General features: G+C 43.2%; 1 protein-coding gene across 3 annotated transcripts; it reads left to right on the top strand.

Moving 5' to 3' along the window:
- The first annotated feature begins 7533 nt into the window (after window positions 1-7533).
- Window positions 7534-26697, top strand: wt1a (WT1 transcription factor a). Of its 3 annotated transcripts, XM_070906748.1 has the most exons (9): window positions 7534-7898; window positions 7938-8008; window positions 11843-11965; window positions 13782-13884; window positions 20965-21064; window positions 24314-24458; window positions 25611-25700; window positions 26112-26204; window positions 26576-26697. In XM_070906748.1, exons 1-9 carry the CDS (start codon window positions 7534-7536, stop codon window positions 26695-26697), a joined length of 1212 nt encoding a protein of 403 aa, XP_070762849.1. The 3 variants fall into 3 exon arrangements, with proteins under 3 accessions (XP_070762849.1, XP_070762848.1, XP_070762847.1); XM_070906747.1 differs by having other exon boundaries at window positions 7534-8008; window positions 26112-26195; XM_070906746.1 differs by having other exon boundaries at window positions 7534-8008.
- The last annotated feature ends 1024 nt before the right edge of the window (window positions 26698-27721 follow it).

Genomic DNA, 27721 nt, shown 5'->3' with positions numbered 1-27721 from the left:
ACACACACACACACACACACAACCCGTCTGGGGGAGAGCAGGGAGGATCCTTCTGGGCCCCAACTGATCCAGACACAACCTGCTGAAACAAAATAGGGCTTCACACATACAAATATTGTATACAGAGGATTAAAATACACCAGGGGTCAAATGAACACATACACATATACACACACATACAGAAGGTACATGTTTGCACACATAAACCAAAGCTCAGACCCAGACCCATGCATCAAAATGAATCGGATCATTCATTAATGCATCTTCTCACATTAGAACTCACTGAACTCTCACTGTGGAGCACATGATTTGTAATATTAAAATATCAACATAAATATGTATGCTATAATTATGTAATGTGTTTCCAGAAATTCATTAAAAGACAGTGTTTCAAAAGTACACTGAAGCATCTTTTTGCATGTACAGAGTTTGTGAAATGTAATGCTACTTGTACAACAGAAGTGGGTTGTGTTTAAGAAGTCTTTGTTTCAGTCTGTACGCGTGGAATTAGAGAGAGAGAGGGGAAAAAAACGACAAGAAGACGCCTACTGACAGTGATGTAGTCCGTAATTTAAAGGCGCTCCACCTTCACATGAGTCCGCCGCGTATGGAAAAACAAAACATTTCCCGGGTCACTGGGATCTCTGTGTTTCTAGAGAAAGCACTGGGGGTAAGGTAGTCGAGTTTTCATTTGAAGATAATTTGTTGTTCATTGAGCAGGAATGTGTTCCATTGGCCGTGGGGGCCATCAATCTTCAAACCAGATTGGTCGACTGGTCAGATGCCTGAGCGCTCCTCTGGGACAGAAGGCATGTTAATATGGAGAGTGGGGGGGGGGGTGTGTGTGTGATCGTCTTTCGTTATGTACGGATCTGTGTTCATGTGCTCCTGAGGAAGAAATAAGAAAAGGCAGAAAGAAAGAGGAGCGGCAGGCTGACGTCAGCGGGTCCCTGCGGCCGTCCTCCGTGGTGCCGCTGGCTTATTTCTCAGCCTGAGTCCCATCAGAGATCACAAGGCTTATCATGATGGATCAGAGTACATTTATCAGCAACACACAGAACAAAAGACACAAACGCGTCTTTGTGTTCAACAGTCAACCCCGCTGAAGCTGAAAGGAGTGTTAGATTGTGAGGACATTATTTGCTACACCGAGGCTACAAGGTGTGTTTTATATGGGATGGACCAGCCTTTGCTCTTGGACTGTAAAGTGCGTGCAGTGGCATCTTTGATTTTGGTAACACTGATTGTTTTGTCTTAACAAGTTACTAATAATAATTTTATAATAATTTTCGTTCTTTTCAGGCTGAGCCCACTGCTAGTGTGACATTAACGATGGCTCCATTCCATTTAAGTGCCCAAGTAGGTATGCCATTTATTAGTTACACCCGTGGTTTTCCTGCTATGATGTCTAAAATGGCTGCATCGAAAAAGTCCATTGTAGCTCATGTTAAATATCCAGTTCTTCAGTTTATACTGCGTTTGGTCACAACTCGGGGTTTCTTTCTTACAATAAGGAAAAATAAAATAAGTCTTAGCTGACAGCTAGGATGTTGCAAACTGAAACAATAAAATAAAGAACACGTTTACAACTTAATTTATTTTTCTTTTTTTTTGCCTCCTGGGGGCATCAGAACAAGCTGCAAACACAAAACCAAAACAATGCACTGAAAGATGCCAAAACGCCCTGTAGAGCCGAAGGGGAACTGCAGAGTCGAATGATGATTCTCAGTGGGTTCATCACCACGGACGACCCCTTTCACATCAAACTTGTTCATTTGATCTGTTGTTGATACAGAAAACATTGATCAGTGCAGCTTTAAAGCAACGGGCATGCGGACACAGTAACTACAAACATAAAGAAGATATCAAAAGATGGATGGTGTCCTCACCCTCATCATTCAGACTGCAGGATTTCGTCAACTTCGTTGCGTTAGCCAGCATTTCCTCTCAGACCCTAAGCCGCACAACGTATGTTACATTTGCCTTCTACATGTGCACATTTGACAACTATTTGCATGTTTTAGACAGTATGTTGTGCAGAGAGACGAGAACGTCGGTCAGACAAGCTCGCACTTCAGTACCACAACATTCATCTTATTCCCTGCATGTCCGCCACTGTCTGGCTCTGGAGGAAACAACATAAGTCATGTGCACGAGTAAAACAGCAAGCAGACTCAAGCAGTGTGTGTGTGTGTGTGTGTGTGTGTGTGTGTGTGTGCGTGCGTGTGTGTGTGTGTGCACAGCTGCGTGAGTGTTTATGCATATGTGCACATGTACTCTTGTTTCCAGGACCCTTGTTGATGGCTGAGCAAAGTAGTCTGACACACTGATTCTTCTCCTTATGACAAGCACTTTTAACACAGCGCTCCTCCTGCCTCCCTCGCCCTCTCCTCCTCACCCTCGCTCTCTCTCTCTCTGTTCCTTGCGGAGTTGAAGAGTTGAATCATGGGTCAGCAGTTCTTTGCGCCAAGAGAGCCAGACTAGATTTCCAGATGGTGAAGTCACCATCTATCTCTGCTCATCAGTTTAACGCGGATACACCCAAAGTCACACTTATGTGCACACACACACACGAGCGCGCACTGACTGCAATTTCATGGAACCCATGCACAAACAGTAAACAACGACACACACCGCTGCCGTCTCACTGTACCTGCCCTGCTTCCTCTGACGTACAGAGCCTGTGTGTGAAACTAATTGAGACATGTCAGAGCTGTAATTGGTTCCAGGGGCAGAGCATGATGGGAAGAAAAGCGCTGAGTGGACACTTCCGTTAAGAGGGGGAAAACCCACTTTAACTGTGATACTTTAATGCTTCAGACTGTGTGTGTGTGTGTGTGTGTGTGTTTGTGTCCACCAGTGGCAGTTTGCCAGCGCCTTTGGCCTGCTGAACATCCATTTGTCTTGAATGGGAAGCACACGCGCGCAGGAAAACGCAAACGTATCCCAAAATCAAGACATCATGTCAAAGTTGGAGGACTTGTTTGAGAACGTTTCAGTTAATAATGCTGAAGACTAACTGTGTCCAGCTGTTTGACACTGAAACATCTGTCCCAGTGGCTGTATAGATTGTGTTTCCATCCCGGTCCACTTCTGTTGCATTGAGGTTTCCTTGTGTTTGTTTTCCAAATCTGATCTGTCTTGACAGGAAAGACGAGGAAATCATTTCGGTCCTGTAGATGGTTGTTATAATAATTTCCCAAAAGCAAAAGTTACAGAGAATGGAGTCTGGTACTATGTGTGTCAGTGTGTGTGAGTGTTTGTTGGTTGCCATGGCCATAAAACAGCTGGCAAACCAGGAGCGTCAGTCAGAGAGAGATAACCTTAAATAGGCCTACAGTCAGAAGCAGTGGCATTGCTCAAGGACAACACACACACACACACACACACACAAAGTGTGTATGAGAAGAAGATATTGACACAGGAACTGAGAGAAGGAAAAGGTCAGAAAAGAATAATGTGATTCTTTTCTTCTCTAAAGCAACGATACGCTCTGTTCTCATCAGTCGTTATTGAAGCTAAGGGTTGGCCAGCTGATTGTTGTTGGTGGTTTGGAGAGTGTTGTTGACAAGCTAATAATGCTACCTGGTGAAATAGACCCCGTGTTGTTATAAGCTTACACTTCAGTAAGAGTAAGTAAATAAGAACATTTAAAAATGGGCGTTTTCTCAGTGCACGGTTTACGTCCAGTGTTGACTTCCAGTGGCATCATAGTCCACCGACTGATTATTTTTGCTGTAACCGTGATCTTTCCCAAACTTTACCATACCGTAGTTGCCATACGTAGATAATGTAGAAATAAATGATTTTTTAAATGATGGCATTCAATGTTAAAAAAGACCTTTTGTGACTGCTGTCTGGCATATGGGCTGAACAGTTTCCATCCAGCGTACATTTAAACTGAATTTCCATAAAATCAGCAAGAGAAAATGCAAATCAATGCACCTTTCCATCCATCTTTGTGAATATTAGGAGTTGAGTGCATCGAGATAAATAGTTGGTGGCGCTAATTCTTCGGTCAATTACGTAGAAAACACAATGGAAATATTGCATTTGTTTGTTTTGTTTGTTTGCCATTTTTCATCTCTTCAGTGGACGTTAAAGTCACATGCTTCATGTATCCTACGTCGTTCCATTGCACTTTGTTGTATTTAGTTTTTTCCATTTCAGCCAAGTGTAAAAACTTTTTTGCAATACCCCCCCCCCCCCCACCAATATGCCACTCTGTTTCTGTTTTTTTTAAATGCACAAATTGAAAATGTGCATGTAAACAGGTGGCTGGAAATGCAAACTGTAAGGTCAGTATAATTTTAAGTTAAATTTAAGTTTAAAAATGTAAGTTTTAGGCCTCAAAAGCTCGTTTCACTTCTGATGGTTGTCTTTTGGTTGGGCTTTTTTGAAAACAGTTGGGGGTTTTTTGGTTTTTTTTAAAAAGAAAAAAAGAAAAGGTTTTAAGTAAAGTATGTTTGGGGACATACCTGCTATGATTGACACGTGTCTCCTTTTCCCCAAATCTGGACGTTTTCTGGCTGTAGCTGACAAAGATGGTGGCCGTGAGCAGTAAAACAAAATGTCAGCTTGGAAAAGTCCCTTTGACATCAGGAACATTGCATCATTGTTTTTCTTACCAAGGAGCTGACTCCTCTCAAGCTCCAGGGCTACACACTGCTGTGTCACAGCAACCTTCATTGAGAAAGCCTGCTTATCAGGCCTGTCAATTATATTTAAAACAGCGGCCGATCAGCCGGGCTGCTTCTCTGCTCTACTTCTTGTTCATGTGGACATTATTAATCAGGGACCATAGATTCATGTCAATATGATGCGAATGAGTCAGGTTGGTGTTAAAACCTGGTCATTCTTGTCAAATGGAGAATGTGGGGACTCATTAAACATGTGCACATAAAACAAAAAAGTACCTGAAAAATATCTGATGGCATTCACAGCACCAGTGTCGTTGTAAGAAATGAATTCAAATTCAGATCCTGAAAAACAAATTCGGAACATCCTGAATTTCGTTTTTGTCAAGAAAACAAAAGTCAATTTGGAGAGCTGAGGAAGTGTTTTTGTATTTGTTTGTACTTTGTGACGATGCTTCATCACAGTGGTCCTCCTCTCCCATGTGTCTTTGGGCCATCTTAAGTTGTGGCTGCGGGGTCACAAACAGGGTCAGCCCTTTTGTTGAAGCTGAAGTTGGTACAGGACAAGGAAGGAGAGGAGGAGGAGGAGGAGGAGGAAGAGGAGAGAGGAAAAGGTTCAAACATCTGAAGACGCAGCAGCAGCTCGGTTGTAGGTTTCAGCAGAGGTCCACGTGTATTTGTGTATTTAAAGTGAGGACGGAAGACATGCTGGACGGTCGTCGTGTTGATTATTGCAGAAGGCTGAATTGCAGAATTCATGAGCAGATGCTTGACGCGTTTTATTATTATTATTATTATTATTATTATTATTATTATTCCACGCTGGATGTGGATGAGCAACATTTTAGTCGTGTTACTTTCTGTCCTTTTCGAGATGAACCGGGAGGTTAAAGTGTGTTTTTTTGCGTGTTCTTTTCTTCTTCTTGTTATTGAGCGCTTGGGTGTGGTGGTGGTGGGGAAAGATGAGATTTGCATTAAATAAGCCGTTATCCTCCTCTTCAAACACACACACACACACACACACACACACACAGATTACAACAGAAACGCACTTTTCCCAGAGACTTTGTGGACATTCATCATCGCAGGTAATGAACAGAGAACAGAGAGAGAGAGAGAGAGAGAGAGAGAGCACGGAATGAAGGGGAAAACCGGCCGTCAGGAGGGCTTTGAGTTCAATGCGTCTGTAATAATAATAATAATAATAATGATAATAATAATAGTAGCCTCACAATATTAATTTAATCATTTGTCATTTAGTAATAGTAATAATAATATAGACTATCGTGTCAAAAATGAATACATAAATAAATGCATGCTTATTTTACTGTGCAGCAGCGAATAATTGCATTTACTTGAAAGCAAGTGATGCCCGCGTCACCGCTGACTTTAAAACGTTACGTTTAGGTGTTGTCGGTAGTTTTCAGGCCCTAATAAAGTCCTGTTTGCAAACGAACAGCGTGTCGCGGAGCCACCGGCCTTCTTTTACCGCCCTTACTACAGGCAACATTTGACTTTTAAAAATAATAAATAAATCTAAATCAAAATGTAGTCAAATGAAAACATGTAAAAAAAATAAAAAAATAAAATGAAATAAAATGAAATAATAAATAAATATCGGTATAAACGAACGGACGCCTGAAGCCTCGATCCGCAAGATTTATCGTCACGCGGGCCGTTCAACCGCGGCAATTCATCAGCCAACAAAAAGACACCGTTATCCCCTTTTTCACTCCCAAACATCAAAACTCAGTCCTAAAAATATGTATCTACATTACACAAAATAATGCAATCTGATGAAGTGTGAGTGTTGTCGGCGGGTGCTAATTTATTGAATGTGATTTAGTTTATCCCTGCGCGAGGCCGGGCCTCATTTCTCCCCTGCGTCTCTGTCCAGGTGAGTTTAAGGGTTTAAATGCAGGCTGTGTCACAGGACGTTACCGAGCTTTTCATTGGATTACAAACGTCTTGAAGTGGCTCTTGGTTGAAAATAATACGCCCCTGTGTATCTGAAAGTGTGTGTGTGGGGGGGGGGGGGATTGGCTGAAAAATATCTAGCACATCAGCCTCTCAGCAATAAAGCAGGGTTATAGTTCTATAACCCTATAATATTTTGTCTAAATATGACGATAAAAAAATGACATGATGAGGAGTTTTTTTTTCCACATTTGCCAAAATTAAAAGTATTGCAGGGAATTGTTGTTTTTGCTTTAGTCGCTGAGGAAATGCAAATGTTTGTGTGTGTGTGTGTGTGTGTGTGTACTGGTCATTGTACAGTAAATGAATGAAGTCAGAGGGCTCCTGTCCCTCATCACCTCCTGACTCCACCTCCTCACACACACACACACACACACACACACACACAGGCTGAGAGCTGGAGGGAAAAGAGGGCTACTCCTCCTCACTCCTCCACTCCTCTTTCTCCATTCACTGAGAACGCTCTGAGCAGAAGCCTCTCTCCACCTTGAATGGACTCCATCTCTCCGAAGCCAAGCCCTCTCTTACTGCTGTCGTGGAGGGAGACGGAGGAGATCGCAGCCCATCGCCGTGCCGAATTCTTCTGTACTTCTTCTCCTCGTGCTGCTGCTGCTGAGAAAAGTTGTGAGTTTGCTGCGTCGCCCTGAGCTTCTGCCGGACTTAAAGGAGTTTCCAGAGCAGCTGTGTGGTGTCGCCAACAACTGCAAAAACCTGAGCCAGAGAGGACTTGTGAAGAAGAAGAACCAGATCTTACAGTGAGTGAAAGACTCTCTAGACTCTCCAGGATTTGGTGGCTGGTGGCTGACTTGGGTGTGAGTCAGACACGCAGGCAGGGAGGCAGACAGGTAGAAAGGTACAGGGTGACAGATCCAGTTTAAAAATAGCCTACCTTAGTCCTAGTTTTCTCCCCTGGACCACAATGGGTTCAGACGTACGTGACCTGAACTCCCTGCTGACCCCGCTCCCGTCGGGCCCCAGCCCCGGCTGTCCGGCCCTGCCCGTCAGCACGGCCCCTCAGTGGGCTCCCGTCCTGGACTTCCACACCGCCGCTTCCCCTTACTCCTCCCTGGCCACCCCCCACACCTCCCTGGGACCACACTCCTTCATCAAGCAGGAGCCCAGCTGGGGGGCCACCAGCGACCCCCACCACCTCGACACAGACCCCCACTGCGGTCTCAGCGCCTTTACTGTCCACTTCTCTGGGCAGTTCACAGGGACCGGGGCCTGCAGGTACGGGACCGCATTCGGGGCACCCCCGCCTCCGCCACCACCCCCAAGTCAACCGCCGTCTGTGGCCGCCCCGCACCACCACCAGCCCCCCAGCAGGATGTTCAGCAACCCACCGTACCTGACCAACTGCATGGACACACAGCAGGCAGCCCGCAACCAGACAGGTAGGGCTGGAGGAGGAGGACCAGTGTGTGTGTGTGTGTGTGTGTGTGTGTGTGTTTTCTGTCTGGATGTCACTCACAAAGTGTCATCGCCCATTTTACACTCACTTTTCTTCAAAGGTCACTAATGAAATGTTCTCCAACACATCACCCTTTTCTGAAAGCTTTGTTTCTTTGTCAGAAGTTCACGTCTCCATAAACAGGCAAAGGGAAGTCAGAGTAAAAGCAGGACAACACACTGTTGAATTTGTTCGACTTCATCAGTGAGTGCAGAGATGCTGTCGAATCATGTCACCCATCTTTTAATTTGCAGAATTTTACCCATTTTAGCCACCTGATGTAAATCTGTCAGTACACCTGTGCAAGCTAAATGGAACCTTATTTCACGTGGTTTTAATTGGCACCTGTGTTGCCTTCACTGCCTGAGTGGAAAGGTGATGCAGCTTATACACTCACAGAAAACTGATGGCTCTTGTTTGCGTCTTTAAAGGTGAAGTGTAAATCCAAGCTTCTCTCACTGAGGAATCACTTTAGTCCTTGTATTTAGGTATTAATGTTTAAGCCAAAGATATGTGTGCTTGGAGTTTAGTCCTGTTTGTGTAAATGGCCCACTAAAAACCCAGCTGATCACAGTTGGGGGGGGGGGGGGGGGGTTAACTAACTGTACATAAGTCATATTCATGAACTTGTTTTGACCTTAAACTGACTCACTTTGAGTCGCTGTGGTGCTTCATGAGGTTCCTGCTATTTTTTCATTCATGACAAAGCAGCTCCTGACCCATTCATGATCACCAGTCTATCTTTTTCATTCATATAGTTTGTTTTTTTGCTTTTAAAATCAACGTTTTGGGATTGAACATTTAGAGGAGAGTTTTGTCAATATATATTTGAAATATGTGATGTTCAGCGTCCCAGAAGTTCACACCTGCGATGATAAATCTCACACAAAGTCTCGGCGAAAAGTCGGTTCCTGTTACAAACCTGCACCCACGCGAGTGCAGATCCTAATAACTCCAGACTTTATATGAGACTCTTCTTTCATGTTGGTTTCATAGTTTTATTTTGAAAAGAAAAGAAAATGATCTCAATCAGCTCGATCACACATGTTTTCTGTCCTCTTGTAATAAAAAGAAAAAAGGCTACGTATGTTGAGGCATCGCTGAGTTAACCCTAATGTTTTTTTAATTCTGGCTATTAGAGTCTGGTATTTCTCACACTTGAGAGTTTTCCACATTTGTATGCCACAGCTACGGTGTTTGTCTAAAAAGACTCACAAAAATGCGGATCCATATTTTTGAAAAATACCTGCTGAATAAAATAGTTGCTTCTGTGAAAATCCTGGAAAATGTTGGTTTTCGCTGTCGCCCCTCGCTCAACTTCTGAGAGTAGACACGAGCGTTTTGTTGGAGGGAAAATGACTCTTTTGTAGAAGTGAATCAGCTAAAATCTTTTGCATTAGTTTCTGTTCTTTTCTGTTGAATAGAGTTGAGAGAATCGTGTTGAATTGAATTGAATTGATTGAATTCATTATTAGTGCCTCTGCAACATCACATTGTACACTGAAGTTATTCCACTTTTCTGTTTAAGAAGTATTTATAGGCTTTGCTGAAGAAACATATGGGGAAATGTGTCAAAGGTCAACAATGGGATTCAAACGCACACTACATTGAGTACAGTGTATCATATAACGTGTGACACATACTCCATTTTCAAACCCTTTATCTACTTTTAACCTATAATCCCTGCTGCTTTCCATGCAGGGTAATGGCTCTGTTAGTGGTTGCCCAGCAGATTAATTAGTAATAACATGCTTATCAAGCGGATCATTTAGGAGTGACGTTATAATCAAAGAGCTGAGCCTGACCCCTGACCTGCTTTATCTGCCGCCCCCCCCCCCCCCCCCCCCCGCTGTGGCTGGACGAGCACAGGCAAACAAACTAACAGCAGGACCCGGGTCACACAGTAGAGCTGATAGCAGAGCAGGGTCACACAGACTATCACTCCAGGAGGGATTTCATTATCACACGAGAGCGGTGCGTTTGTTCTGCGTAATATTTCGAAGAGCTTTACTGTTTCACATTTCCCTGCAGGCCTGTTAGGAACGGCCTGCTGGTGCTTTTGAAACATTATGTTTCTTTTGAAGCCCAAAAAAAAAAAGAAAGAAATTAAGAAATCACGGATACAAATTTCAGAAGGGACACATTTTCATTTTGTGACTAGTTTCATTTGTTTTGAGAGCTGTGAAGTGTTACAGTAGCGAGACGCGATAAGCTGCTGACATCAGCACTGGCCTCGTTTAAGGATAATGCTTGAAATGGACCTAAAAGCATAATCATGTAGCCGTGGAAGACCGCTAAAGTGTATGAAAAGTATACTATAATAGGAACATAAACACACTGGCAGGAGTGAGGAATACAATAAACATGAGGGGGTGTGAGTTGTGAAAGAGTTTTTTTTTTTTTTTAAATAAAAATTTAAAATCTCTGAAGTTCAGTTTGTGACCCAGGAAAAAAAAAAGTCTTGGGGTATTTCCAGACTTTGGGTTTTCCAGTTGAATACAAATTGACCTCATCGCTTGTCACCTCAGTGCTGGACTTCAAGGCAACAAAAGTATCACCCCACACACACACACACACACACACACACACACACACACACAGAGGAAGAGAGAGGAGTCAGACAGGGGTGAGTGGAAGATAAATGGAGATGTTTAATGAGTTTTTTTTCCCCTCTTCTCTCGCCCAATGCTCCACAGAGTAAAGTGAGTGAAAGTGCTGAATTTTAATTAATGAAGCATGTATGTGAGAGTGAGAGATAGCCTGTGTGTGTGTGTGTGTGTGTGTGTGTGTGTGTGTGTGGGTGATTTATGGGAGTGTGTTGTGCCCTTTGGGTCAGTCTAAGTCATGAGTCAGGTCTGGCCTGGGATGTCAGACGCAGATTGAGTCTCCTCGATCGAGCAACAACTCTGTGTGTGTGTGTGTGTGTGTGTGTGTGTGTGTGTGTGTGTGTGTGCACATGTCAACATGTATGTGCTGTGTGTTTACTATTTGGGTACATCTTTACAAGCCTTGATTGATGATCACTTTTTACACCTAAGTAGAGACAAATCTCTGTCATCTGGCATTTTTACACTGTCAAAGGAAAATATATCCTAAATGTATAACTGAGAAAAAGACTTCCTGTTGCATTACACCACCGACAAAGAGACTACATACATGTAATATTTTTAGATTTTTTTTTCTCAGGTAAATTAGATTGTTTGATAGTTAATGAATCTTTCAAAATGGCTCCAAAACATTTGTGTAAACAATAATTCATGTGTTTGTCCGTAATCTCAAATCACAAACTGAGGATTTACTCCATAACCTGTAATGGTCCTACAAGAGGAGTAAAAAAAAATGGTAATGGTAAATTCTTCAGATTGACTCTTAAATCTCAGCTCTAATTTTCTGCTCTCTGATCAGCTGCAGTCACTTTACTGTAAAACAAACTTCTTTTTTTTTTATCATGTTTTGTGGTAACTTTCTCCTAAGCAGAAAAGCTGATTTAATGCATGTAATTACGTTAATAAAAACAAAATCCAGGTATCTCACGGTTTACAAGATTTCAGACACAAATGCCATTTTATCCATCTTATATTCACTGATAACACAACCTTTTGAATTAGGCGGGAAATGAAATAAAACAGCAGCATCACGTCATTGTAGCTGGTGATCCAATTAGAAAATGACAAAAGTAAGCATGGACTCCAGTGTTAAAGAGCTAATGTGAGATTTTGAACACTCTTGAATGTGCTGTGCTTCTGTGTATTGACTGCCTCCTGTTCCTGTGTCGCAGGTTACAGCGCGGTTGCGTTCGACGGAGCCGGTAATTACGGCCACACTCCTACACACCACAGCTCGCAGTTCTCCAACCACTCCTTCAAACACGAGGACGCTTTCACTCAGCAGAACACTATGGGTGAGAGCATACAGCTATTCCGTTTCAGACACCCGTATCGTCGTACAAACGGTACATTTTACAGATACCTGGGCCTCCGCGGAACCTGGTGCGAGTTTCTGCCCTGCAGAGGCAGCAACTGCAGGAGCAGCGGAGTTGAGAAAAGTGTGAGTTTGAAGTTTTGAAGTTGGCAAGCAAACTGTGTGAGAGACAGAAAGGTTGTAACGACTTCCTAAAAATGCAGATACGTCTAACTTTGGATAATGTGAGGGGAAAACGCGTGTTTCAGCTTTCTTGTCCCTTTTAACCACTAAAATAAACGCAATGTCTAAATGTCGATTCATTACATATTGACAGCAAAATCAATGTAATTAATTAATCTACAATTTAATGCATTTAGATGATGTGATTTAAAGGTAGTTTAACCACACTGAGTCATGTGAATTCCTCTGGAGTCAAAGCTGAGATGGTAGTTACTGCTACTCCGCTAAGCTAGTTAGCTTGAGGGAGGAGTTTAGCTGTTTTTTTTGTTCTCTGTTATGATTGGATTCAGCCTCCTTTAGTTGTGTGAAATAACCAACTGAATTAAAAAGATGCCAGTTGCTTAAAAAGATCATTTTTCAATTGCAGATAATTGCTAGGGAAAAATAGACGGTAGCGACTAATGATTGGCTTTAGTTTTAGCTGATGCTAGCCTCACCAGCTAGCTTTCACTCGACGTAGCTCTCTTGCTTTAGCTATCTAACTGGCAGTTAAGTGCGGCGGCGGCTTCTAGCGTGTGTGCTTTTGTAGTTACTGCAAATTTTAGAAGCTGTTTTCACAGAATTGACACATTTCTTTGGCATAATTATTTTTAAATAGTGAAAACGTGAATCAGAAAATCAGATTCAGGTCAATTTTGACCAGATATGTACTGTAGTTGCTACGTTTAGCCTTTGTAGGGCAGTTCTATTGCGTTATAAGTTGCCTGGTCTCCTCTTCCCCCGACATTAAATACGTTTTCAGTGGAAGACATAACTTTTAACAAAAGTCTTACAAGTGGTCCTGACTGTACCAGCCTCAAGGTGTTTCCTGTAATCTAACTTCTCCTGCACAGATGTGGAGAGGACTTGGACAAATTTTATCCAGAAAAAATGTGAATTTGTATCTTTCAGTAGCCACTTCTTAAGAAAAAAAACAACAACAATGCACCAGAGTCTCTTTCAATGAGAAAAGTGGATCTCCGTGTGTGTGTATATAAAGCCACTGTGTGAGTGCACAGCAGCTGCGTCTGTGTGGCAGCTCCATGGCCCTCACCTAGGGAGTGTCTTGTCCCTTATTCTGACGTCTCCGCAGTGACCTTGCCTGCCGGAGGTATAAATCAGCCACATCCTGACTCACAAAGTCCCTCGTCTCCTCCTCTCGTCCCCTCTTTCATCCACCCACCACTCCTTTTAATTCCCCCCTCCTGCGCATGTTATTGGTAAATATTTACATGCGTTTGTTTCGTGAAGCCGCCGCTGTAAATATATATATATTTTTTTTTTACGGCCAAGATAAGTGGGAGAATCGGAGCTGAGAGGGATTTTGGAATGTTAGGGAAGTGTCGGGGGAGCCATTCACCACACTGCTGGGGGAGCTCGGAGACAGGAGCGCGAAAGCGGAGCGTCTTTATTTGTAGAAGACGGGGGCGAGAAATGGAGACAAACAGGAGAGGGCGAGAGAGGGCAGAGGAGACGAGATACGCTGAAAGTTTAAACACAACATCTCCTCCGAGTGAGTCGTGGAGGAGTTTACCTTCATTTCAGCCTTTGTGGATACATTTGCACGTATTATATGTTGTGTCCGTGCACTACAGGCGAGCAGCAGTATCCTGTACCTCCTCCAGTCTACGGATGCCACACACCTTCAGACAGCTGTACAGGCAGCCAGGCTCTGCTGCTGAGGAACCCTTACAACAGGTAACACAAACACACACACACACACACATACACACACACACTCCTTGTACATGTGCAGCACACATGCTCTCTTCAAACTCTCGTAAACAAACAGCAACAATTAAAGCCGGAAGAGTTTCAGGAACCATTGTTGATTGTTTCGTATCAAACGGCAGTAATTCAGCTAAAAGGTAGCAGGATGCCGTTGTGAACAGGATGTTCACCTTCAGGACAGGTCCGTCTTCCTCTTCTGCTTTTGCTCTCCTTCCTCTGGACGCAGTTGCAGTCGTGCTCCCTCGGCCATGGGAAGTGTGGATTTATCCCTCGAGTGGTTAGAATATCCTAACTTTGGATGTTGTTTATATTCAGATTAGAAGCTTTCTGATGCACCCACGAATGTCAGGGTGCCCCCGAAGGAAGGAAACTAACAGTGGCAGGAAGTTCTGAAGGAAAGTGGGCTGATTTACTGATTGGAAAATAGTCCAAAAATATTATAAATCAAGTTACTCTGCTTGCTATTGACAGAGATATGCAGGCCGATCATCATCATCATCATCATGTGCTGATATTTCCTCCAGCACAGATGATGGGCCAGGAAAAACGTGCCTTTTCTTATTGTCTACTAGTTAGTTGCAGAATAAGACAAAGATATTCTGGTTTTAAGATCAGTAGCACTATTTTTACTTTCAGCAGCATTTTGCAGCTTTACCCAACACTACCCTCCTGTAGCTTTAAGTGAATCATTTTCCTGTGCTGCTGAAGTCTATAACCCACACAATGAATAATTAACAGTGCCGGCCGGTCTTTGATGGTGTGTTTGGATCATTCGCAGGGAGACCAAATCATTTATGGTGTTGCTCATTTTAATGAAAAGGATAAAAAAAAAAAAAAGAAATAAGCAGAAAATATAGTAAAAGTCTCATTTTGTTGAGTCACATTTGGGTTTGGCCTGTGATTTGCTGCAGTAGGCGAATGACTGGGCCGCTACATTTCAAGTGTTTCCACTGCTGAGAGAAACCACAGCTATAAGCAACCTTTTTCTTGTCAAACCGTGCATTGATTCGCCACGCACTGATGGGTCTGTTATTGTCATCGATGTGATGTATTTTTGTGGCTTGACTAGTGTTGCTTGCAACATTTAAGTAGTAGTGGTAGTAGTAGTAGTTTTTTTTTTTTTGACTGTTCATAGTAGGAAAAGCACTAATAACATTAAGTCCATCACCCATCATTCATTTTATTATTCACACCTGAGCTCTTCCTTCTGTGACAAAATAACGTCCAGGAAATCAATTTATTAATCAATGTATTTATTTACTATATTAGAGCATCGTCACCCCAAAAAAACGCAGACCACCTCAGAGGTTTTTCAAAAGAAAATTCTGATGTTAATTTCTATTCCATCAGTGAGGTATTAACATAGGAAAAACTCTGACTCCATAAATTAAATATGCACCAATACATAACTTCTTTACACACACACACACAATTGAAATTGTTGTAATGCGAGTCCAAAACTGTCCTCACACTCCTGCCCCACCAAAACTGTTCATCTGATCCAGCTCACCTCCAGCCACACCCTGCCTTACCCTTTTAGCCCTCCCTGTCCTCCCTACTCCTCCCACACGCCAGAACCAAAAGTTCCCAAGAAATATTGCACATTTCTAAGAAGACATTTTGGTCCACTTTGGTATTGGTACACTCACTGCCTCATTGAAATGACTGTAAATCATATTGGTAGGAAAACAAGGACGCCTGCCGATCTTGCTGCTAAATATTCTGCTGTGATGACTTGAAGGCCAACAAGCTCTTTAATGTACACCTATTGCAAACCGCTGCACTGAGAACTTGCTTTTAATAATCTTCCTCCTCGTCACTCTGCTCCAAACTGTTTGCTCGTTGTTGTGTTTCTAAATGAAACATTCTTCACATGCCGCTGACACTGTGTTTTCCAACGATGGAGGAACAGAAGGGATCTTCTGTAAATACCACAGCAGGGCATGGATACCGAGGTTTCAGTGTGCGTGTGCGTGTGACAGAGAGATAGAGGGTTAGAGAGAGGTGCGGGGGGGGTGGACATAGGCTGAGTCTTCTTTGTCATAAACATAACTGATATCGCACACACACACACACACACACACAGATAGAGCACATGCATACAAACACACTCACACATGGCTGGGAAGACTCATGTGAGTTGAGTCAGTTGTCTAATCTTGCAGCCTGGTACCAGCAGGACTGTATTTACTCTGCAGGCCGTCAGCTTGGCCCGCTGGAACAACTTGAAATGAAAACATGCCGAGGTCTTATTCATCCACGGCTAGCGCCGTACAACAACTGCAACAAATCATATCCAGCAAATGTGAAAGGAGACTCTTTAAAAGTTGCAAAAGTTTCCAAAGTTTTGAAGGCGTAAAGGATCAGTTGGCAATGAAGTGGTACCTAGACCTTATAGAAATGTATGCGCCCTAATTACTTTGATGATCCCATGTAGCACAACACGGATGTCATGAAGATGACACAGTGTGACTTACAGTAACCATGGTTGGTAAATGACCAGTTTCTTCTTCCGTTTTTTCCCCCCCAAAGAAATCATTATTTCTGAGAACCAGAGGGGTTTCCCAGGGACGGACACACACACACCGGGTGTTTAGGACAGAGCGCTTTCATTAAATGGATGTAGGCTGAATCAGAGATGGGTTCCATCAGTCAGCAGTAGAGAAGCAAAGCAGACACGTATTTATTCGAAAATGTCACGGATCATTACTTTAAATCTCGTGCTCGGCCTCCTTTCCAACAATATTTCAGCAGGAATACCGTGTGTGCTCTGCTGGCTGCGTGCCCCCGCTGTACTGTAAAATAATAGCTGCGTAATGAGCAGGGTACCAGGCACCGCATCTACCCCATCCAGGCTGCAGCGAGCCTGCAGGTGGTGTGATAGAAGGGCTGTGGTGTGAGGGGGTGAGAGCTATAAATCCACTCTGTGTGTGTGTGTGTGTGTGTGAATGTGGACGTGTGTGTGTGTGTGTGTGTGTGTGTGTGTGTGTGTGTGTTTGCGGCAGTGCATTTAATCACATGGCAGGTCTGAATAATGATTGTGGAGTCTGCTGTGTTTAATGAAAGGTGGCTGTTATGGGAGAATTTAGCTTTCTTGGTGTCTGTCTGAGGCACATTCTTTAACCTCAGCTCCACCTGCGACTGTGTGCGTGTGTGTGTTGGCATTTTTCATTAAGAGTGCTTCTTTTGAGGACAACAAAAAGGCGAGACAAATGGACACACACACACACACACACACACACACACACACACACACACACTCGACCCTGCTAACTGACAGCCCACTGCACAGCTCATGAGCTTTTCTTCTGCATTTTGTCTTCCCTCCACAGCGGGAAAAATCAGATGACCTTTTGAGAGAACGTTTTCAGAGGGGAAGCTTTTGCATACACGAGGGTGAATGCGAGGATGCAAATAGACACACATGTGCCGAGCAGTGTGAGTGTGTTTGACGCGATGAGTTATGAGTGAAAACATTGAAATGAGAACAGGAAAATAAGACTTTGCATTAAGTCTGAACACATCTTAAGATTTCATCCTCTGGAAACCGTACGTGCAGTAAATTTAAAGGAATTTCAGCTACATTTTTGGGGGTATTTTTGTCTTTAACAGATAGTATATTGTATTGACAGCTAGGAAACGAGGGGAGAGAGTGGGAAGGATGACACGTAAGGTAAGGTTTCTAATAGGCCTAACTGTAAAAAAACTGTTCTTGAAAGTTCAGCTCTCAAATGATGCCGCCTGACATCCCATGTGGCATCCCTCCCCTTTCATTATCAAATTAAAGCTGAAACACTTTAGAAACCAGTTACAAATGATCGCTGCCGGCATCCACTGTTCGGACAGGGTTAGAAACATTCAGCAGTGTGCACTGTACTTTATGTCATCATGACCTGCTGCAAATACCTTTCTGCCCTGAGCCAACAGGCATTCATCATAGTTAACAGATGAATGTGTGTGTGTGTGTGTGTGTGTGTGTGTGTGTGTCTGATAGCGACATGCACAAAGGGGTGGTGGTGAGAAGGAATGTTTGTGTGCGTTTGTGGGGTGTTGTTGCATTGTGAAGAAGTAGCGTGAGTGTGTGTGTGTGTGTGTGCTTGTATACAAGCGGTGGTGAGTGAGGCTCATTAAATCAGATCTCAGAGCGTTGCCGGGCTCGCTGATTTAAATGAGTGACCGGAGGGACAAATGTGATTTCTTCTTTCTTTTTCATAAGCACTGAAAAGGTCTTCCGAGGAGGTCGATGAAGGTATATTTCCAGGTTTAGTTCTGACTGTGTTGGTGTTTCTCTCTCATTGGCTGCTTTTATAATCTGCTTTTTGTTTGTTGCTCATTTACAACAAGTACGTTAGATCTTGCTGTCAATGTTTGTCTTGTTTTTGTGACACCAATTTATAATGTTGCAATGCAATGTATCGTGGGTAATTCACTCAAGTCTGCAGACTTGGAGAGACATTGGACACACTAGAAAGTGTGCGTTGATGAAATAGTTTCGTACTTTTATACATTAGCTAGTTAATTTTGGGAAATCTGCATATTCGTTTTCTGGCTGAAAGCTAGATGTGAAGCTTGATACCACTCTTTGCCACAGCAAGCAGTCGGTTAGCTTAGCTTAGCATAAAGACTGGAAACAGGCCTGGCTCTGTCCGAAGGTAACAAAATCCCTAAAGCTCACTAATCAAGTTATTAAATAAGTGTTTGTTGTATCCGTATGGAAACTGAAGAGTAGAAAAAACACCAGGCCAGCATGTTCCCAGCTTCCACTCTTTCTGCTAAGCTAAGCTAACCGGTTGGTGGCTGTAGCCTTATATTGAATAGACAAACATGAGAGTGGCATTAATCTTCTCATCTAACTCTGTGCAAGAAAATAAATAAGCTAATTTCACAAAATATTCAACTATTCCTTTAACGGCTCTCCCTTTAGCACTGTGTCCGTGTTTCTTTTCTTATCAATCAATTAGCATTTTATTGTATTTATACTCTGCAATTACTCTTGGTATTTTTGGTTTATATATAATTTTATGTTTGTATAAATTCAATGTATCAGTATATTCGTTAGTTGTGTTTGTCGCACCACTCTCCTAACAGCCTTGTTGTAATGGTGTGGACACTGGTGCTGCTGGGACACATTCACGTTCATGTATGAAACTTGTTCCCAGTCAGTATAACAGGTTAGATGAAGGTTGACCCCTCACCACCGCAATCCCCCACCCTCCTCAATCACAGTGATGGAGTTGGAGTTAAAGGCGTTTCAGTGGAAGCCCCACGATCCCTGACTAACGTGTCCCAACTTGTGCGTTAGCCGCTACGAACTAAAATACCAAAAAAGATGAATGAATGAACATAAGTAAAGGAGTATACAGTATGATTAACACCGCGTCTGCTGCTGCTGTCGTGCTCTCGATGTCTCTCCCCCTGTCCTTGGAAAGAGCGAGGCAGACAAAGAGCACCTTATGACCGCCGCGCCGCGTACCGTACATTCCCACAGCGGCAGCGCAGGATGCAAACTCCCATCCTCCTCGTTTGCTCAGACTGAAATATAACACATTTCATAGACAAGAGCTTTCTGTTTCTCCGTGTGTTATCATAAGAAGATACGAGAGGCAAAGCCGGAGGCTGCGTCACACAGAGAAGGTTTTGTTCTGCGCTTTAAGTCAGAGTGAAAAACTAAAAGCTACTTGTGCCAGACATTATGCTTTGTTTGTGTGGTAGCTAGTGGTGAAATGATTACTCCACGTGATCAATTATCTGATCACAGGGAATGATGTATTTTTGTTCAAAGCAAATAGGGTAATTATTGTGTTAAGATTCATACTTTAAGTCATTTTTCAAGCATATATGCCAGATTTTCAGCTGCTCAAAGGTGAGTTTTCACTGCTTTTTCTATTATATATCTTTATCATTTGAACATCTTTGGGGCTGGGACTGTTGGTCAGAAAGGCGAGTCATCTTGGGCTCCGGCACATTGTGATAGACTTTTCCTAATAGATGAATTGGTAATGGAAAAAATAATTAGTAGTAGTATTGATAAAAAATAAAACGGAGGAAATGCAGTACTGTTCATTGCTAGATGATAACATTACACACATGAGTGAAAATTGTCTGATGGGAAAAGGTTTTGGTTTGTCAACAATGCTCAAGTGCAAATGTGTTAAGTCTACAGCCATGCTAGCGCCTCTGTGGGGCTGCACTAGCCTGCTGAAAGGCTTTTCACACTGCACTTAGGCCCAGGCTAAGGGAGCTGTTAGCTCCAGAACAGGCTTAGCCCCAAGTCTGCGGGGTTATCCCCTGAGAATGCATGCAAACATTTGCTGATTAGCACCAAACAGTACAGTTGAAGTTGATTTTGTCATAAAGTGTTTGATCTGATGATGATGGTGGATGAAAAGACCACCAAAGATCACCAAAGCAAATACCTCACAGTAAAGTACTCTAGCGATGATGTCTACAATAGTTCTAAAAGGTCAAAGTTTAACTTCTAGGGCCAAATATTTTACACATGCATAAATAAACAGACAGAGGCACCCGCACACACACGCAGCCACCACAGGCTCCAGCTGGACAAAAGAAAAAACATAAAATAAAACTCACCCCCATACATCAACCTGACATCTCTACAGTCAACTCTGAGTCTACAAGTGATCGGTCTGTGTTTTGCATTACGGGCTGCATGTGACAAGGTGAGCATGTTTGAATAACGATACCTTCATGGCCCTACCTGCAGGCAAACAGCAGTTCATGCTCTTATACAGTATATCTGCCAGTGTTTGTTACAGTGGATTTATGGCATTGAGTCATGTTGTTGCGTCTAGTTATCTGATGTCTGTCTGCTTTACATTCAGCCTACTGTGTGTGTGTGGCAGCCGTCCACTTGGGAACCATTTCAACAGTGGAGACATTTCGTGATCGTAGAATGCTGATGATATTCTGGAGCTCAAAGCGTTCGATTGCAACGCACATTTTCTCACATTCAAGTAAATGAAGTGTTTATTTTGCTGCAAGGATCTGAGTAACCGTTATCACTCCCCTCTCTTTCTGTGTTGGCAGCCATGCAGCAGGCTACGACAGTGACCCCAGCGCCCCCATGGTGTACAGCTGCAGCACACAGTACCGCATACACACACATGGAGTCTTCAGGGGCTTACAGGTAGGACTGCTACTACACCGTCTCTACACGTCACTCCTTCTTTCATTGTCAAGAAGACCTTCTGCCTGCACACACAGACTGTACGCCCTCTTCACTGCACATGTTTAGTGTCAGGAGATCAGGACGTACACGCTGTGCTGTGACATACTGAGAAGCAGAGGTCAGTGGAACAAAAGGATCAATGACAGAGAAAAAAGAACGTACTTTTGACATATTTTTCTAATGAGCGGACTAAAGGAGATGAGTGGTGGAGAGCCTGATGCAATGACCAGGCTATGTGGAGAGGAAATACTGATATGTAGCAGAGCAGAGATTTGCAAACACACACGAATGCCTACACATGCACACAAACACGTCGCATACACACACACACACACGCAGAGATTTTTAAAAGGCAGCTCTAAAGGCCAAGAGGAATCTTTTTCCACAAATCCATTAGCAGTGGAGAAACAGACATGCACACACACACACACACACACACACACACACACACACAGGGTTACACTGGGTAAAGATACAGTTTCCATACGAGGATCAGCATGTTAATAAATCATTAGATTTTAATTATTGTCTGTCAGCGGCTCTAAAGGACAGGGAGCAGAGATTCTCCAGACCTGCTCTCAGTCCACAGCTCAACGTTTCTGAGACCTTTCTTTTCTTTTCAGGGCCTGTTTCATCATTCACCCTGCCCCCCCCCCACCCCCACCCCGTGTTCTTTTTTTCTTTTCTTCTGTTCATAGAAATGAATTGCACAAAAAACACACATGAGAAGTCTGGCTCAGCGCAAGAGAAATAAACAAACTCTCACTCTTACGCCTTTTAAAGTATAATTTAGGAGCTGCTAAAATGTGAGATAACAGATTGAGTAGCAAAGTGATGCTTTGCTCTGTAATTTTTATTACAGGGATTACGCTAATTCTCGGTCGCTGCCAAAGGAAACACAGACGACGGCCGTGGAATTTCATTCTTCATTAGAGCTGCTTTATGACCGGCAAAAATGATTACACGGCTGTGATCAAGAATCACACAACCAATCACTGAATCATAGATAATTATATCTCTCCGCTGATCATTCAGTCAGTTTTGTTGATCTCGAAATAATGAACAAAGTACACCTGCAGCAAACAGCCATTACTCCTGATTACTGCGGACAGGCAGGTTACTTTAGTGTGGAGCCCCAAAGTGTCCAAAAATAAAATAATAAACAAGTAATTATCAAATTTAAACTCAACAAATTATTATGAAATGTTTCATATTTCATCAGTTTTATTGGAGTTCATTTTTATTTCATTTTAGGCATTTTCACTGTGGAATGCCCCATTTCAAAGTTGTTGTTTTTTTATTTCATAATAGCATTTTTTCCCAATTATATTATATTTCATGTCATTTTTTTATTTAAGTCTCTTTTCATGACAGTGGATTTCGCCACCATGTCACCTTTCAGTCTATCACATGCCCCCCAACCTCTCTTGAGCAAGCCCAACAACTACTACCGATTTAGCCAGTTAGCACCTGTAAGCTAGAGCAACATGAATGAAAAAGCCATTCTGAATAAACCAGCTCGAGACTGCTGCAGTAAACAAACAGTGCACTGACTCAATAACCAACCTCTCCTTTTATGTGGCTTCCCAAGACTACACATGCTAACAGTGGCTGGGCAGGGTTGTGAAGCGAAGAGCCAGTGTTAACGGCGTTAGCTCTCCGTGGTCGCTGTAGGAGCTAGCTAACAAGAGCTACAGGAGCTAGCTAACACTGCTATAAAATAAGAACATAAGAATAAAGAAATAACGTTTCATGAGAATGAGTTTGAGTTTTTATGATTCACATTTTATTGGTTCATTAATATATTTTACAAAATGTATTCATATTACTATTTATTTCAATACATTAGCTTATAATGATTCGTATTGCGCATCTAATAATCAAAGATGCCCGCAAGAGTCGACAAGCTCATAAAACATTCGCAAAGCAGATTTTTTTCAACATTTTGAAACCTGCATTGTTTACATCCATGTTCTTCGCTGCTTCTTCTGGTGGACTGAATCAATGGATTAATGGCAGACCATTGGCAGGAATGTGTATTACATAACACGACGCAAACACAACGGGGGCCCACGCATTAAAAAAAAAAAACTCTCCATAGAGTTACGAAAGGTCAAAAACTCAAAATGTCTGTGATAATTAGCAGTGTAATGAGTTGGATAAACACCTCGGTGGGGTTCATTTTGCGTGGATGAACAACATGTTGCCATGAGCCCTTAGGTATCAGTATAATCAGTATATGTATTCTGCAGCACCTGTATGTCACCTGACATACTGTAGAGTCAGGTTCAGATTATAATCCGATCGCTTTAGATTTTCATTTCATACTGTTTCACGATAATGTAGGATTGTAGGATAAACGTGTCAGTTAATGTCACATGGGCACTGGCTCTTCCTCCAGTATGTAGCGACTGTAATGCACTTACAAATAGCTGCTAACAGCACTAATTACAACAGGGCTGACCTCCGAGTCTCTTCGGCCATTACGCTAGACACTGAGGAAATGGAGAGCAGATGGCTGGTGGGAGGGCGGAGGAGGGAGGGAGGGGGGGGGGAAAGAGGAAGAGGAAAGTAATGGCAGAAATGTTTAGGCCGAGCGGTATGAGGTGAGGACAGTTGAAGAAGAGGAGGAAGAGATAGGGGAAGCATGAAGGAAGGGCTGAAATGTCACGTGATGGGTTGACAAGTAGCAAAGGACGGCTTGCAGCATGAGAGGTCGTGAAAAACAAGAAATATTGTTGCTTAGATTTACGATGCAGATGAACTAATATACAAAATTTGGATTTTCTTCTACAGCCATGTGTTATTTCCTGTTATTCTTCTCCAGCGGTGTTGGCAGTGAGCAGCAGGGCTGTAATGGGGCGCTCTGGAAGGAGGGCGGGAGGGGTGGGGGTGTCTGTCTAAAAGGCGTGACTAACAGCTCCCCTTGGGCTGCAGTCAGTCTGGGGTCATTTTACTGCTAATTCCCATCTAATGAATATATGGCCACTTCATTATAATGATCCCCGTGAGCCAGACACATCACATGTACTTATTTACACACAGGACAGATTGAATTGCCTGTTTTCTAAATTGCATTTTACTGGTTCAATTATTGATGTCCAGGGAGAGTTTTTGTTAATTCTGCCTTGAGTGGTTTGGCTTTAAATTAAAGTGTCTGGTGTGTGTGTGTGTGTGTGTGTGCGTGTGTGTTTGGTGTGTGTGCAGGATGTGCGGCGGGTGCCCAGCATCGCTCCAGCCATAGTGCGGTCAGAGAGCAGCGAGAAGCGTCCGTTCATGTGCGCCTACCCAGGGTGCAACAAACGCTACTTCAAGCTGTCTCACCTGCAGATGCACAGTCGCAAACACACAGGTGAGAGCAACAGAAGAGCCGCAATATTACACTTATTACAGAACCACTGAGAGAAAGTGTTGCCAGTGCCGTGTTTCCCAGAGACACAGTGACTGTTTTCTCTTCGGCTTTATGAGGACAAACTTTTGAAAAGCGTTTTAAGTGATGTTTCCATTGGCCCCAATTCCCGTACCTGCTATTGCCAGAAAGTACTTCCTGTTCTGTAAAATAAAGAGGGTCCTTTGTATTTCCAGTCGAATCTGATGCGGTGGCAGCGCAGAACAAAAGAGACATGCGCACACACTCATACACGTACAGCCCTGTCAGCTTTCATTCGCCATTTTAGTTCATGTTGCTGTGCAGATTTGTGGATAAATACTGAACATAATGATTTAGATTTTTATCTAACAAAAATCACACACGTGACATTCCGTTTTTCATTTGCCTCTTAGTCGCTTGAGGTATTCACTGTCTACTTCACTGGTAATATGAAACATCATCAAAGTCCGTCAAGAAATGGAAATAAATCTTGCTGCACCCTTGGCCTGTCCTCAAGGCACCGCTGGTGTCGAGGCTCGTAGACGAGGCCAATACAATGGCCTTTGGTTTAACTACAGCAATTGTCCTGATGTCTTATTATTAATGTGATAATGACAAACCTGCGTTGCCTTTGTACATTAGAGACACATATTCAGGGCTGCAAGTAACGATTACTTTCATTATTGATTCATTTGCCGATTATTTTGGACATTGATCTATAAAATGTGGGAGAGTAGTCGAGGCTGTTCGTCAGTTCCCAGAGCCCAAGGTGACGTCTTCAAATCGCTTGTTTGGTCGGACAAAGAGTCCAAACCCCACAGGTATTCAGTTTAGTATCATGGAAGACTAAGAAAACCCGCAAAAGGTCACATTTGAGAAGCTGGAACGACTGACTTTTTGACATTCATTTGAAAGAATGGCAATCAGTTGGTTAAAAATTGATGCTCATTAATTTCCTGTCGATCGGCTAATCAATTACCGGCCTAATTGTTTCATATTGTAACGGTCACAAGGAGAGCAGCTTCAATTAAGCGAGTGGACCTTTGAGCCTGGTATCTGTGACACCTTCAGGGGTAAAGACGTGATGAAATCATTTCAAAGTGTCCCCGTGTCCCCTCTCCCGTCCTTGTCCAGGGGAGAAACCCTACCCGTGCGACTTCACCGACTGCGGCCGGAGGTTCTCTCGCTCCGACCAGCTCAAACGACACCAGAGGAGGCACACAGGTTCGATCAGTCTCACTCGATCTGTCTCTCTGTCTTTCAGATTCCGTGTATTTGCCCCCCCCCCCCTCCCCGCTCTCCCCTGCTGTTTGCATGACAGCCATGTTGTGGACAATGCAGTCTTATGAAGTGCACAGTTTGCATTTTGTGTACTGTGGTGCACCCCCCCCCCCCCCACCCCCACCCCCAGATGAAGTTGCTAAAGGCTGGCTAAACTTTGGAATGGCTTCCCTCTAAGCCTCTGCTCTACTGTATTTTTTCTATCTCCCTCTTTGTGTGTGTGTGTGTGTGTGTGTGATGTTGAACATGTGTTTTCTGTGTGTGTGTGTGTGTGTTTGTGTGTGTGTGTGTGTGTATGTGTGTGAACCTGGGCCTGTGTGTGCGGGTGCGCATGCATACTGTACATGTGTTTAGGAGTTAAACCCTTCCAATGCGAGACGTGTCAGAGAAAGTTCTCTCGGTCTGACCACCTTAAGACACACACCCGGACTCATACAGGTAAAACAAGTGCGTAAACTTTTATTTTTCCATTTCTTCTTCATCCATTTGATGTTGTGTACACTGTTGCAAAAGAACACAAGTAAAGTCATTTTACAACTTAGTGTTGGAATGTCAACATGGATTATGATATACAGTCCATTTAATCCTCCCATTCAGGTGATGATCTGCATGATATTCTAATGTTTCTCTCGTTTTCTCCTTTCTTTTCACTTGATTTCATTATTATTCCACCCGACTCGCATTCCTGTCTAAACCCCACCTCTCCTACTTTCTCCACCTCCCGTCATCATCCTCTCCACTTCCTCTTCAACCCTTCTCCTGTCTCTTCCAACCTGTCCCATCCATCCATCCCGCCACTCTCTCTCTCTCTTTCTCAGGCGAGAAGCCGTTTAACTGCCGATGGCCGAACTGTCAGAAGAAGTTTGCCCGGAGCGATGAGTTGGTGCGACACCACAACATGCACCAGAGGAACCTCACCAAGCTCCAGCTGGCCATCTGAGCCTGTGTCCTGCCCATATCACAGTTTAAAGCGTAGACATTGGGGGGGTTGGTGGGGGTCTGCTCATATTTTCTGTCTCTGGTTAATCCAAACCTGGTTAAACAGAACCAGCAGTAGGTGTTTATCATTTTGATTTTACTGTGACTTTCAGTGTGTGGAATCTAAAGGGTAAGGCTGGCTGTATTTTTGGTTATTGCCAACAAATCCCATGGAAAGACCAAAAGCAACTATGTGCGGAAAGCCCCCCCCCCTCCCCCCATTCAGTTGAATGGGACCATCGCAGGCTGCTCGGGCAAAATAAAGTAAAAGGTCGAACCTGGCTCAACATTTGTTTTCAGTTGTGGTAAAGTGAGTTGTGAAATCCTTCCTCGTGTCCGATAAGCCTTCAAACTCATCGTCTCTGTAGTACCTGAAACAACGCAGCCCCCTTGCATTGTTGTTTTTAACACAGTTTCACAAACATAAACTTTTTAAGTATGTTTTTTTTTTTTTATCATTTCCTGAAACAGCTGGGGGCTCTGTCACTCAAACAGGTGTCAATAGTGCATTTTGTTTGGGACTATTTTCAGCTGCAGATCTGGCGCAGCACTGCTGCTGTACGGTCCATTCATTGTTGGTTTTGGTCTTTTCATGGGATTTAACTATGAATAAAATAGAGAAAATGACCAAACTTACCTTTGAAAGAAATCTGACATGTAAGTTTGAATTATGGTTTCACAAAGTCAGTCCGTACCTGAGCTCACAACTGAAAAGAGCAACATTTCACTTAAGTTTCTGTTTACCGGCAACATTTTCACGCGTGAATGTAAAAATGAGCACACACCCAGTTCGGCCTGCAGTACATTGACTTCACAGGAGGTCCCCCGAGTGAATGCTGGTGTCTCCGCACTGTCACGACAGTCCAGAAGAATCTCACTCTTAACCGTGACGTAATATTACATTCATCCCCAGTGATTGCCTGTTTTCTTGCCACCGTCCGCCACCATGTGTACAGTGAGGTCAAAGGTTACGGTCGGCTACATAC

Source organism: Enoplosus armatus, chromosome 6, assembly GCF_043641665.1.
Source record: "Enoplosus armatus isolate fEnoArm2 chromosome 6, fEnoArm2.hap1, whole genome shotgun sequence".
In the NCBI taxonomy this organism is placed as follows: Eukaryota; Metazoa; Chordata; class Actinopteri; order Centrarchiformes; family Enoplosidae; genus Enoplosus; species Enoplosus armatus.
The sequence above is the reverse complement of the archived record's forward strand: the minus strand, read 5'-3'. Positions and strand labels throughout refer to the sequence as shown.

What these genes read in the sequence shown, in the direction of transcription:
- wt1a (XM_070906746.1), top strand. Translation starts at nt 7,534, where the DNA reads ATGGGTTCAGACGTACGTGACCTGAACTCCCTGCTGACCCCGCTCCCG. An exon ending in GGCAGCCCGCAACCAGACAG is followed by an intron (nt 8,009 to 11,842) that starts GTAGGGCTGGAG and finishes CCTGTGTCGCAG; the next exon opens with GTTACAGCGCGGTTGCGTTC. An exon ending in ACACCAGAGGAGGCACACAG is followed by an intron (nt 25,701 to 26,111) that starts GTTCGATCAGTC and finishes ACATGTGTTTAG; the next exon opens with GAGTTAAACCCTTCCAATGC.